Source organism: Athene cunicularia, assembly GCF_003259725.1.
Source record: "Athene cunicularia isolate RWA chromosome 2 unlocalized genomic scaffold, athCun1 chr2_part2, whole genome shotgun sequence".
NCBI lineage: Eukaryota > Metazoa > Chordata > Aves > Strigiformes > Strigidae > Athene > Athene cunicularia.
This window is the reverse complement of record NW_020799096.1, coordinates 8,996,335-9,010,682: the sequence shown is the minus strand read 5'-3', so window position 1 is coordinate 9,010,682 and position 14,348 is coordinate 8,996,335. Positions and strand designations below refer to the sequence as shown.

Genomic DNA, 14,348 nt, shown 5'->3' with positions numbered 1-14,348 from the left:
TTATAAGATGCCAAACAAAACGGGGAGACAAAAGAGGAGAGTTTCCATGATAATAATTTAGATAATAATAACGCTGCCGCCTTAATAACTGTATCTTTCGCTGTGAAATCACTGAGTTAAGTGGTAGTTTGTGTAAACACAGCATGATTTAAACTCCTAATGTAAGTGCTGGAACGGAACCTCAGCATGATACAGAAACTGACTGCTCAGTGTGTGCTTGTGCTTTATCAGGCTGCGACCATTCAGCCATGACACAAATTGTATTGATTCCCCCCCCCCCTTATTTGCCCAAAAGTAGTTTCTAAGTTTGGAAATGCCAGTTTGTATCACCTCAGCGGGAAATCTTCCACTTCGGTGTTCGCATCATGCGGCCACTGCCCTCTGATTTGCAAAGAGGGTGCACTTTAAAAATCTTTGTTGTTTTCTGTGCTCAGTTTTCTGCAGTTTCTGACATCTTGGACATTTAGCCAGTGTTTAGTCCATCTCCGTCTAGGATTTAGTTTTGTTGGCCTCACGTTTCAGTATGACCTAACTTTTGCAGATTCCACGGAGTCTGAGAAACTGATGGTGATAAAGGAGAAATCCAGATGCAATTCGTTTTGATTAAAATACCAAAATACGTTCATTTACACAAAGAAATGTTGGATTCTGTTAAATGGAAGGGGGAAAAGGGAGGGGAGGAAGGAAAGCTGGTAATAATCAACAGAACAGTCAAGACACAAACATTTTGAATATTTCATGACAGGAAAAAAATTGCATGCTAGCTGTTATTAGTCTTTTCATGAGACCATGAAAATGTTGGAAGAGTCTTAACATGACCCTGTGCACATAGTGATTCGGGGGTCTTCAAGAAATCCTGGCCCAACTTCTGCAGCTCTTTGAGTATCTCTATACTATATTGCTTCTTAATATATATTCCAGAACCCTTCTGCTGGAAGAGTGGCTGAGTCAAAGTTATCATTAATACTGTGGTCTGCAGCCATTTTGTACTTCCTAGAGCACAAAGAAGCCAAGAATGATTCCCTGTCTTCAACCCCTGCATTCAATCATGCCCTGAAATACACAGTTCTAAAAATCATCAGTTGCAGAAAAGGTGTCACTGGTGGTGACAAAATGCACATGCAGTCGCTCCTATTCCCCCTCTCTTGTTCCCTTTACCTTTTCTTGACCAGTAATTGTACCCCTTCCCTTCACATTGTGTGGAAGCTCCGTTGCTGAAGTCAACCAAGTCTTTGTATTGATTTTAACAGCAGTTTGGATCATGCCTAAAAAGTCACAAAGACATTCTTTTGGTCACTGGTGTTATGGCCCAGATCAGGAGCTCACCTATGAAACGAAGCTCTCGCCTGCCCTGGTTTACTCCGCTTTGATTTGCGTTGCAGAGCGCTCTGGGAACAGGCAAACTGGATTGGTGTCGGATGAGACACTGAGATGCCGGCAGGAGTGTGCCTCAGGCACTCCCACCGCCGCGCCAATGGGCATTCTGCCGGGGCCAGGCTAGAGCTAGCCCAAAATAACCTGCCCCTGTAACACATGTAGTGCGGTTCCCAGGATCTTGATACCAACGGTTTCACTCTAGGGAAATGCCCCTTCCTGCACTGTGCTGCTTGTTAATGGGCATGGCCTTTGACCTCTTGATTTCCCTTTAGAACTATGTTGTTTCAGACAACAAATGTCATTTTCTTTTGATTTTTTTGTCCTGTGGCCCAAGCTGTATATCATAATGCGATAAAACCCAGTTTATAATATACCCCTCATCCTCTGTTTGTGAAATGTCCCCTGGCGCCTTGCCTAAACCAAGTGGAAGAAATGATCTCTTTAACCAAAAACTAACAGAAATATTTCCATGAAAATGCATTACATTAAAAATTCCTATTCAATTGCTAGCAAGTGGCCATAGTGAGGGCATCTCTAACGCCCCTGATGTTTTAGGGTATGACTCCAGCTCCTTGGTGTAAGAGAGCAACTGGTCAGAGGAGAGTAGGTATTGCAACGATTCCACTCCATTGACCACATGGGAACTTAGGGCTGGGCAACCCGAGGCAGCAGCACGTTTGAATTGCTCACTGCTCTCTGGTGTTTAAATGCCACAGCAGGCACCTAAAACCATGTAGGCAGCAGAGTAGACATTTGCAATGTGGCCCTAAGGATGTATGTAATGATTGTCTTTTGTTACATATTAGCATATGCACCAGTACAGCTCTGCACGTAAAATATTTGCAGAGAAAAATTACAAAGTGTAATCCAGCAGAGATGTAATTAATTGTGTGCTAGTAGTATTTGCATTATGCACCATAATACAACTAAATAATCAACCGGTACTGACAAGAATTTCATTTATTTTAAAAAAGTAAAGATACAGTGGGCATGTCAGACAAAACATGTCTGAATCTTTGGGAAAAACATCGATGTGCAACTTCCTTTCCCAGGGAACAAAAAAGACTTGTTCACTTTACTTCAGCACACATTTTGTGGCACACAATATATATCTAAAGCATGCATAATTTAACACTGTAATTTTATCTTGGATTTTTGTTGACATGAATGAATGAACCATGTTCTTTGAAAAACCACCTTATCAAACGTAAAACAACTATTCTGTCTTTGAGTTCTTAATAAATCTTCCAGGGTGAGAGAGGCTTTATTTTTCTAAGGGACAAAATAGAACAAAACCACTTAATGGTTTTTGAGGGCACCCACCTATTTCAGGCCAAAATTGATTAGCCTGGCATCGGCTAGGTCTGTGGGGGTGTGGACTTCTATCTTGTGAAGTATTGCTGTACTGAAATCAATGCAGGGAGGTAGGATTTCCTGGTATTACAGGTTATTTCTTCTCCTTTACGCTGGTGGCACAACTGTATTAGAATTTATTGGACCATGTTTTATTACCAATGCATAAAGATGCATTAAATGTATTTGTGATTTAATGGAGTTTCTAAGTAGCAGGACTGAAGGAAGGAAACTACCCAGCTCAAATCCACCATGTATTCCAGGGAAATCCACCACGTATTCCAGGGAGAATCACCCCCCACAACAAAAGGAAAGAGCTAGCTAGGAGCTTTCACCTTCCTGCAGTTTGTACCAGTTGTGAGAAATCATATGTAACAATGAGTGAATGGTAAACAATTGGTAATTGGTAAACAATTACTTGGCTAAATATCAAAATACTCATAGTTCCCAAGTTTGTAACTGTGATCTTTTGTGTGTGTTCGCGTAAAGGACAGTCAGGTTTTAGGGACAGACTATGCTTGAGGTATATAACTGGCATGCCCAAGTGGAGACTCTTAGCTCCCACTTCATGCAGCAGAGCACGATGGCTGTCTTGAGACGGTGGTGCATGTACTGGGGGCTTGAATTTTTCTCTGAGCATGCCTGTTTCTCCAAAAACTATCAGGAAAATCTGATGTGACAAAGCTTGGTTTGGTGCCTTCTGTTAGGCATTACAGCTCCACGTTTTAGGGAATAGTCTACCATACTAGGATTCAGTTAATCTTAATTCTACTCTGTGCTGGTTTTGGCTGGGACAGAGTTAATTTTCTTCATAGTAGCTAGTATAGGGCTATGTTTTGGATTTTTGCTGGAAACGGTGTTGATAACACAGGGATGTTTTAGTTACTGCTGAGCAGTGCTTACACAGCGTCAAGGTCTTCTCTGCTTCTCACCCCACCCCACCAGCGAGCAGGCTGGGGATGCACAAGAAGTTGGGAGGGGACAGAGCTGGGACAGCTGACCCCAACTGACCAAAGAGATGCTCCATAGCATATGACATACTGCTCAGCAATAAAAGTGGGGGGAAGAAGAAGGAAGGGGGGGACATTCAGAGTGATGGCGTTTGTCTTCCTGAGTAACCATTACGTGTGAGGGAGCCCGGCTTTCCTGGAGATGGCTGAACACCTGCCTGCCCATGGGAAGTGGTGAATGAATTCCTTGGTTTGCCTTGCTCGTGCGCGTGGCTTTTGCTTTACCTATTACGCTGCCTTTATCTCAACACACAAGTTTTCTCACTTTTACCTTTCCAATTCTATCCCCCATCCCACCGGGGAGAGTGAGTGTGTCTGGGTGGTGCTTAGCTGCTGGCTGGGGTTAAACCACGACATACTCTAACAGTATCACTAACCTGTTCTGATCTTGGCTGGTCCACTGTCCCTCCATTTCCTATCCCAACTTGCATCTGCCTTTAGACGTTAAGCTTTACAAGGTAGGAACAGGCTTTCTCGATGCTTTTGCAGCACACACAACATGGGATAATTTTGTCATGTACACAGATAAGCATCAGCTATTCTCCAAATGAAACAATCCAGTCCAGATTCTGAACACTACAAATCAACACACAAAGGTTGTGTGGGTAGTTGCTCCTACTACTCTTGCTCAATGCAACGACAACTTAATCTGTCAACTGACAGAGGAGCTTCCCATCATCTGTGACTGCCTCCAAACCTGTCACACATGTCCCCCTACACTTGCAAACAGATACATACTCTCTAAAAACAAGCTAGTGGGATTACTGTAATAAACTGTTGGGTAATGAGATACTTGCATTTACTTAGCTCTATTAGCTGTCCAAATGACATTATTCTCAGTACCCCACCTAAGCTAGTCCATGGTGCTTAGCACTCATAGCCTTCATACCATTTTGAAAGGATAATCCATCCCCGAATGCTTTATGGCTATAGAGAAAGTGCAGTGAAGTGACTTGAATAACAATGAATCCAAGAGTAATGATGAATTTGCAGTCATTCATCTTGTTGTTCAGTAGAGAAATTACATCCTTCTAGTAGGTGACTAAGAATCTGGAAATCTGAGATTTGAGGGTTACAGCAAAGTTGTTTTATGAGATACTAGAATAGACAAAAACATTATTAGGAACATAGTTAAGGAATTAGCAAATGTCTAAAAAAATATACAGACACTAGAATGTATAACACAATGCTGATTGCATGTACTTGTAACAAGCCTTCATAGTTTAATTAGTTTTGGTTTTAAAACATAAAATGAAAAGCAGTATCAAATTGCTTAACCAATATATATATAAGGATGTAAAATCTGTAGTTTCTATGGAGTACCTGTCTACATAGCACTGGTGTAACATCTTTAACTGGCATTTTTGGGGATTAAGCTCCTTTATGGTATTGTCTTTCCTGAAAAATGTGTCCTTCCCACATATGGTTTTACTGAAATCAGTATTTGCCACTGAGTGCTATTTCTTTTTTTAGTCTGCATGTTATATAACCCATATCCTGATATATATTCAATCAGAACACTTAAGCCTAACAATCATCTTCAAACCAATATTGGTTTAAAATAGCTCAAAGTAGACCTAAATTCATTTCACTTTTCCATCATGAAAATTAAACAAAAATACTGTAAATATATTTTTTCTAATCTTAGAGTTGTCTATATAATTATTTCTCTCATCTTTTCCTTTTTGTGTCTTTTCTGCTTTCCATATCCTTCCTTTTCTATTGCTCCTGTTTTCATACTTCATATGGTTTCATACTTCATGGTTTTTATATGTATTTTTACAGCCTTTCCTCTTACATTTCTCTAGTCTCTTTTCCCCGTCTCTTTCTTTCTTTCTCTGAAGGTTTCTTTCTAACTTCTGATAGGATGTGCTATGGTGGAGTCAGGTAAACTGCAGTTTGGTTTCTAGTTCTGTGGCTGCAGCCAGCTTCAGGAGTCACTTCCTCTCACCATCTCTCCATTTCCCAATCTGGAAAAACAAGATAATTAAGCTAGCCTCCTGTGTAGTTAGCTCTGAGACATACTGGTGGAAAGCTCCTTCAAGCACAATTATTCTCTATTTTACCTCTTCTTTACCTCAGTTACCTCCTCAGTGCTCATGATGTTTTTCAGCTCCTCAACTAACTCTTAGCTCCCATTCTTCCCCCCACTTCTAAACAATAGTATTCTCAAGATAGACCTTCAAGGAATTGTGGTTATTACTAATTCTGCCATATTCTGCAGACTGTGTACTGACTGCATTCACTTTCTCTCTATTTTGAAAGACACCCGTTGCAGCTCTTAAGTGATGACTTCTATTGTTTTCAGCTGACTGGTGTCAGTAAAGAATATGAGTGATGGTGCAACACCTGATTTTAGTTATAAAAATTATCAGAAGAGTCTTTGAAAGATCTGAGATAAACAACAAATATTTCATTATTTACACCAGTTATGGTGTCCTGTGAAATCTTGTAAAGAGAAAATGTGTGCATGTTAAGCCAGCCCTACCATGCTCATTCACAAGGTTATTTAAATCATGGTTGCATGTCTCTAGTAGCTTTGGGAAAAGACTTAGATGAGAACTACTTAGAGCTTATAATGCTAATGTCAAGCAGAAATCAATTATTAGCCACTCTACTCTGAAGAAAAGATACGCCCTGTCAGTGCATTTCTACATCCATGGCCATTCGCTGTGTACCTATTTTTTTGATGTCTGCCTATGCAGTTTTTGGCTTTGAAGGATCTTAGTCACTTTTAGTGAAGGAAACAGTAAAAACCTGCCAATGTTAACTGCCAACTGCCTCAGACTACAGTGCCAGAAGTGCTGTTCAGTAAGTTGTGAAGTAAAACTGGTTCAGTCTATGTGGCTGTAGTGAAATAAAATGCGGACATCAACATTCTGATGTTACTCTCATGAACAAAATATTTATGCTCCATAACAGTGGAGATGATGTAGAGAGTAAAGGAAAGATGACAGAACATACTATAGTATTTATGGGTTGTAAAGCCCTAAACTATGGACTCTATCAGACTAAGCTATGGTTCATAAAAGCTAGTAATACTGGGTTTAGCCTACCTGAGATGAAAGAGCACCTAGGATAGACAAAGGAATTATCTGAATGCTCACCATTTCTGATAAACACTGATTCACGTTCCAGTTACATGCCCATTTTATAGCTGTATCACTGCTGATCACTCTAAAATTCCGTGGCACTTTGTGAAATAACACAATATTACCTCTGATCTCCTGACCAACTATCAGTTCAGATAATCACAGTGAAACATTGTAGACATCCTGCATTTCTAACTGGAACCACTGGTTTTCACTGACTGCCCCAGGCCCCAGTTCTGTATTTATACTTACTGTGGGCTCTTACGTAGCTGCTGTCTTCTCTGATCAACAGTTCAACTGAGGGCTTCTGGAAGGATGCAATTCCAAGAAAGTGCTGGAAGCTGGCCAGTGAAGATATTGCTGTGATTTATTTTTCTTTTTATTCTTAGATGGAAAAAAAAAAATCAAGACTGGATGTAAGAGTAATAGAAAAAAGCAACCTCCAGTCCCCCAAAAGAAAGCAGAAACAAAAAGATACACCAATGTTGCACTGAATATGGAATTCCTGGAATCTTCCAGACTGCTATCATTGAAATGTATCAACAGTATGCAGTTTTCCCTTGTTCTGTATTAAGTCTAGAGTATATTCACTGGAACAAATAGTTTATTTCAATTCATGCAAGCATATGAATGGAAAATACATTGATCCTTTCTCAGAAAAACAAAATACCATTCAATGAAATAGAAAAAGCATCAGAAATGGAAGAACTATGAAATTACAAAATGTTATTTTTATATGAATCACGGTGTTGCCAGGCTGTGCATTGTGAAGCATATTAGAGAGTCAGGAATTTAGCAAGATGCAGAAAATCATGACAAATATAAACAAAGCAAATAATGATAATGAATTTCTCAAAAGATCCCTGAAGAAGCATACCAGTTTTAACCCTTTAAAAGGGGATAAGGTAACCTTCAATTATTTGAGAGTAAGAGAAGATTTTTTTCTGGGGACAACTTGTTTTGTAATTGTGTACATGAAAGTTTCTTTCAGCAGCAGGTTTTGCTGAACACACATAGAGGGAGTAATCTAGAGCAAGAGGGCATACAGGATTCATTCAGTAATTCCTGATATATTTTATACTGATGATAATCCTTGGCCAGTTGCTTTTTTTTTTTTTTTTTTAATGAATTGACCCAGTTAAACATTTGTGTGTCTTGTAAGCCAAAATGTTACAGTAACAATCTAATATGCCTGAGGTTCTATAATTAGAACATTTTAAATTATTCAACACTTAACTCTCCTCTTGAGTGTGGTAATTTAATATGACAGTTCTGAATACTGGAACAACACCTTGATCCAAGAAGCTTTCTGCTTAAGCTGCTGTTTCTCATGTATGATCTTAGCCAATGTCACAGTTTTATGTAGGTGTCAAGGCTACAACTTGTCTTGGAATATTTGTCTTGTTATGAAAATCTGGCATTATCCCTATCCTGGAAAAATTATACAGATTCATCTACCTAAATACATACATTTGAGCACAATGGGAAAGGTTATTCTGCATTTAAAAATTAAAGTGCATTTTAGGCTTATCAGCCATGCTGGACTACAACTACTTAAACTTCAAGGTGTTTTTCTGCAGAAAAGCTATTGTGCAGACAAGGTAAGCAGTGGCATGTTTCCTTCCATTATTTTGGAAGTATTCTCTTCAAAAGGGTCAGCAAATAATTTACTTTTCTGCTTATTCAGGACATGATCAAACCACTGGAGTGAGTATCAAGATCACAGAGCCTCCAATGAGCTCTGGATCAGGGCAAACATTTACAAAATTTACCACAAAAATATTAAACACTACAAGGCTGTGGTATGTCAGATGTGCACACACCCATCCACACGATCTGTACTGAGACAACCTACTTATTTTACATAGGCCATAGTACATGCTCTTGCCCAGCAGAAAACATGTCAATACACTGTTTAAGCAAACCTAAGCTAAAATGCTTCTCAAGAAGTGCTGAACATGTTTTTAAATGGATGCACCAAGACACAGTTAAAGCTCATGGTTATACTTATAGTCACTTCTAATGTCAGTTTTAAAAATAAATGAATTATTTAACAGCATAAGACAAGCTAATAATTTTAGGTTAGTGTGAACCACCACAAGTGTGGAATTAACATCATCAGTTTACCTGATCACCTTTCACCTGCTATGTAAAGGCTGAAATGCAAACATATTTAATTCTTGCAGTTTCATTGACTTTCCCTAAGTAATATGCTTGACACCTGTCTATTTGGAGACAAATATCACCTTTTGGCACATACCTCATATGTCTCCTGGGATTCCCAGGTCCATACGTAGTTTCCCCTGTAATCTTAGTGAGGCCATCAGACTATTGACTTTCTACTGAGGTACCTTTATACAATCCTAAGATCAACTCCTTTATGTGTTAGACTATTTCAGGCACTGCAGCATGACTGACGACAGCTGAAAACAGAAAGTATGCTGTAAGACATCTTGAAACACTGCCATGCAGGGTTTATGTAGGAGACATGCTCTTCTTGCTGTAGACCTGGCATTCCCCTGTGACCAAGTTTCAAGGTGCAGGATTAAACCTTGAACCTCACACTGCCATTGTGCACCAATTCCTATGTACAAGAAGACTAGTAACATGAGGTGGCCACAAAAGGATGCACAAATACAATGCAAACATTACAGACAGCTATAGTCTCTTTTCTTTCCCCCTTCCACCCCTGAGCTAGACTAAAAGCTCCCTTATGAAGTGCTTCCCTGGTCTGCTGAGTGATTGTTGCTATCATACCCACTCCCCACCCCCGCCTTTCTCCATGAGTTCAATTCAGTCCTTTCCTGAGAGTGCTACACCTTCTGAAAAGATGGGGACAGATATCATGCCTTCTACTTAGGACTTAGATGTGGAAGAGCATGACTGACAGGGTGCTTCACGCCTAAAAATTAGCAGACTTGAGAGGTGATGTTGCTGTGCTCATCCAGCTTCTCAAGTTCAAACTCTAACCCCTGGGGACCAGTTTTGTGAGGGAGCAAGCACTCTGCCTTGCACAGCACTTGTGGGTGCTGTTGTGCAGGTGCTACAAGTAGGAGCCCTGGTTTCTTGTGATGTGGATGGAGATGGAGGTACAGGGTGGGCTACAGCCCTCCTGTAGGTATGAAGGTCAGTGGGAACATTAGTGGGAGCATGTTCCCTGGTAGGGGTGCTTGCAAGAGCTGTTTGGGGTCCACTGCTTCCCCCTTCTCCAGCTGGTTGAGGTGGCTTGCTTTCTAGGGGGCTGGGGTTTCTGCTCTCTCATCCTCCCAGCAGGAGGGAGATGTTGCCATCCCCACTCACTAGTCCTGCTTGGTGTATGCAAAGGGTATAGAGGTCCCTCTCCTAGTCTGTCTCCCTCCCCCCTTGCAGCACTGCTAGCTCAAAGGGGACAATTCTGCATGGCTGTTGTGTCCTTCGGGTCAAAGAAGCACTCTGCAATATTTCTTCTGGTGCTAAGGGGCAGAGCAGAATGGGTGGCATGTTGCAAGGACTCAATTTCCTTTATTAATCAGTTTGGAGTCCTCCTGCCTGTCTCAGGCTGATGTATTAGGAAGTTCATGCCATGTTTATTCCTGATGGAATTAGTGCTTCTGGATGCACCACATCTCAGCAAAAAATTTTCTTTGAACCTCTGGATTCTGTGTAAGGCCAGAAAGAATATTCACAAGGAGACAAGGGCTGAAAATGTTCCTTCTCCTGGCCCCATTCTCCTTCCTTGCCATCCCAGTGAGGAAAAGAAAAAAAAAAAAAAAAAAAAATAACTCTGCATTGAGATTATCCCTCTGCAAAATCATAGAATGGTTTTCGTTGGAAGGGACCGTTAAACGCCATTCAGTCCAACCCCCCCTGCAATAAGCAGGGACAGCTTCAACTAGACCAGGTTGCTCAGAGCCCAGTTCAACCTGGCCTTGAATGTTCCCAGGGATGGGGCATCTACCACCTCTCCAGACAACCTCTTCCAGTGCTTCACCACCCTCATCATAAAAGAATTAACTCTACTCTAAATTAGCTCTAATGAGCTCTAGGTGGGTGTAGAACCCAGGATGCCTGAAACCCATGGCAAGGCCTTGGTATTTACTAAGAATACACATATGAGATTGTGCATAGGTAAAGAAAGCCTAGTTGTTCAACAAGCTAAAGACTGGGCTGCATCTCTGTTTTTAATACTGAGAATACTTGCCTGTACAAAATCTCCCCCTGCTTTTTTTCTGTCAGAAGTCTTAGAAAAATTAGATACTTGTATGCAAAATTCAACTAAAACCATTTTTTCGGCCTCCTCTTTTGAAGCCTATGACCTTAGCAAGCTTTTATATTTTTCCTCCTCCAACTTTTCTGGTTCCAAGGTAAATACATGCCATTATATTTAAAACATTTTGATATGTTTTTCAGGTGCTGTGACAGCTATTTCTACAAAGGCTTTAATGGAACGGTTGCGTTTAAAATATCAGCAAAAACCATGGACTGAAACTCTGAATCTTGTCCATTTCTGCATGGTAAGAATTGCAGATTAGTTGAGAGAAGGATATGTGGTGTAAGAACAGGTTGCCAAGATAGTTCCAAAACTGTTTGACTAAAAAAAAAAAAAAACCACCCCAAACCAAAATCAATACCAAAAAAACCCCCCAAATCCCCCTGCATTGTTTTAACACTTTAGTCGTTGTTTCTTGCATTATTTTCACTCTTCAGAAGTTAGCGCTGACTGTTTAACACTTTAGGTTATTTTCCATTCACTATCCTTAGCATATTCATAGTATGTAAAGACAATTTCTTGCCGATAGGACTGTGAGAAAAGACCATTTTTTAGAAACTGGCCTAAAACCTGCTATCTAGACTCTCTGCTGCTGTGATACACCTTACGTCATTCCACACTTCCCACCCTTCCAGTAGCTAATAATATTTAAGGATCATCTTTGTAAAAAGCAGATTAGCACAACTGCTGTGAGTTTGGTATAAAAAGTCCCATTTGTTTCCATGCTTCTTTTTATTAATGCTTAACTAAAGCCTAACTTTGAAAACAATGTCCTGAGCTTGAACATAGTGAAAACTTTTCAGCAGCAAATGTTCTCTGTGAATTGAAGCTTGAAGCATGAGAAATGTTCAGACAAGAGCTAGAAGAGAAGCTGTGAAAGTTCGCTTGCTACTTAATCCGTTCAGCCTGAACTTGCACCTAAGTCTAAACAAGTATACCTGTGGTGCTTAACGATCTCTCCTTCTCACTCAGTCAGATTCCTCCTAAAAACCTACGAATTTTCTTAGTTAATTTCTAGTATCATGGTGAATTATCTGACATACCTTATGTTAAGCTAAAAAAAAAAAAAAGAAAGGGAATGGAAAGCCACTCCCTCCTCCAAAGGCCTCAGGTATATAATTACTGCACAACAGGGTCTTCATGAATCCATTCAGTATTTACACTTTAAAGATAGCTACAATTATAGGTCACCTCTGTGTTTAACAAAAAGTAATAAGTAGTGTTTTGTTGTACTGGGCATTGGCGTTCTGTGTCTCAAATGCAGTGATATTCTTCTTTGGACAGTAGTTTAAGGAGTCTTTCTCTGTCTCTTTGTTTTCACAAATATGCCAGGATAAGCCACTTCCACAGCCTGTCAGTAATGATCCAGATGGCCCGTTGCTCTCTTGCATGGAGAAGCTACAGAGGACGTTAGATGGTAACAAGCTGTCAGATAACTCAAACTGTGTTTTTTAATATTTTGTGGAAATGACCCATCCTTCTCTACTGGTGATGTTCTGCACAAAGGGGTCAAATGTGCAAACACAGAGGTGGATATGATACAAGAGACTTGTGACTCATCTTAGGGCTAAGCCTTCAGGCTATAGCTATTCTCAAAGTCTGAGAATAAGCTCTACCCAGCACAGCATTCATTAATCATAGGGTAATAATTGTCATTAATAAGAAGTCATGCAAGAAATACTATTTTCTCATTACCTAAATCATACCCTTTAAAGCAGGATTGCAGCCTCATTAAATAACACTTTTGTTTTTTGCAGCTAAGTCTTTGTTTTCTGTGATGAACAGATTGGAATCTTTATCCAAACAAAAAGGGTAAGTTTGTTTATGAATAAATACAAATGAGCAAGCATGGCCTAAAGTCCAGTGGGGATTATCATCTGGATGGCTCGTGTCCCAATCCAATGTTGGGGGAGGTTTTGTCTCTCACAGCTTGTCAACAATATTTTTCTTAGCTTGGTGTTCTAATGGAGTATATTACTTGGAAGGGGCATAACTGTCTATTTTGATTAGCCTTTTGTGAAGAAGGTTGTTGGGTGAAGAGAAGTCATGCATGCCAAGGTCCCAAAGCTACAGACTGAGGTAAACAGTTTTCAGCAAACCAATATGATAATGCAAAGAGCAGAGCACAAATATATTGCCTGGTTGGGTAGTTGTCAGAAGCTAAGCCAAGGAAGAGTTATTTCTGAAGCATCTCTGGCATCTCTTCCCACGACCAAGTAAACTACACTCATTTCCTTTCTTCATGTGACAGAATTTTTAGATGTACAAGCCTTTTCTATTTTTGTTTGTTTGTTTTTTGTTTGTTTTTTTCTGTTTCCCCTCTCCTCAGGCTTAATACTCACATTAGCCCCAGTGGGACTGCCTGCTACATAACATCAAGCATGTTTTATATAGAAGTTCAGCTGGAGAAGGATGGAAAAGTGATAGATGTAAAGGTGGCTCACCTTGGAGAAGCCCCTGTGGTAAAGTTAATTTTCTCTCTTACCTCCCTGTAGTCTCTCACCTGGACACCAGCTGCTATGTCAGAAAGTCTGTGGCTTCCTTTTGATCTTGTCACACCTGCCAGCCTGTTCATGACACTAGCTACTTCTTCAGGCATCTGAATCTCTCACCTAAACTTACATCTTTGTTATAGATGTTAAGTACTGTAGTGATAAATATTAAGGTAAAATCCAGCTGATGTGCCCAACTGCCAAGAATTTTGTAGTTCCCTGCATAAATATTCGTATTCTTGTACTTCAATGTTATTAACATACCGTAAATGACAGGGTCTTAAAATATTTTCCTACCAAGAACTAGTGCAATATATATTCCCAATGGATGTCTTGGAGCTGGTATCAGAGATTCTGTTTTTCCTTCTGCTTTCTTTAAGAGTATGTGCATTCCTACTAATGGGGATGTTTTTCTTCTCAAATTTTCTCATAAAATATTGGCAAAATATCACTCTGAAGTTCACAGACTATGTTCTGCAGTTGTTCAGTATTACAGACAATCCCCAGATCAAAGATATAACAAGCTGTTGCAGGGGGGCGGGGAGCATAAATTCTAATTTTTATCAGTAAGTATCCAAACTGTTCCATTAATTCAGAGTTAATACAGTCCCTCTTTTTCAGTTGCAGTCAGCCCAGGAATTTTAAGGTGTTCTGTTTAACCAGCACAGGGCTGTCGATCAGTGAGTGCTGGAAAATATTAGTAGGATGGAAATGCATATCCAGAGAATTTTAGTACAGTAACTGCCAATAAAAGAAAAACTGTCAAAGATACTTC

At 40.0% G+C, this 14,348-nt stretch overlaps 1 protein-coding gene across 2 annotated transcripts in view; it reads right to left on the bottom strand.

Annotated features, from left to right (window-relative positions):
- Positions 1 to 5,340: 5,340 nt before the first annotated feature.
- Positions 5,341 to 14,348, bottom strand: part of YAE1 (YAE1, ABCE1 maturation factor) — a 26,046-nt gene continuing 17,038 nt past the window's right edge. The window contains exons 5-7 of one of the 2 annotated variants that reach the window (XR_003397919.1): positions 9,093 to 9,255; positions 7,085 to 7,216; positions 5,341 to 5,710 (exon numbers count right to left, since the gene is read on the bottom strand). Coding sequence is in view for 1 of the 2 variants with exons in the window: in XM_026843907.1 (XP_026699708.1) it covers positions 9,218 to 9,255 (38 nt within the window). In the remaining variant the exon portion in view is untranslated. Of the gene's footprint in view, positions 5,711 to 7,084; positions 7,217 to 8,904; positions 9,256 to 14,348 lie in introns of those variants that run through there. The other variant, XM_026843907.1, reaches the window with a different exon arrangement.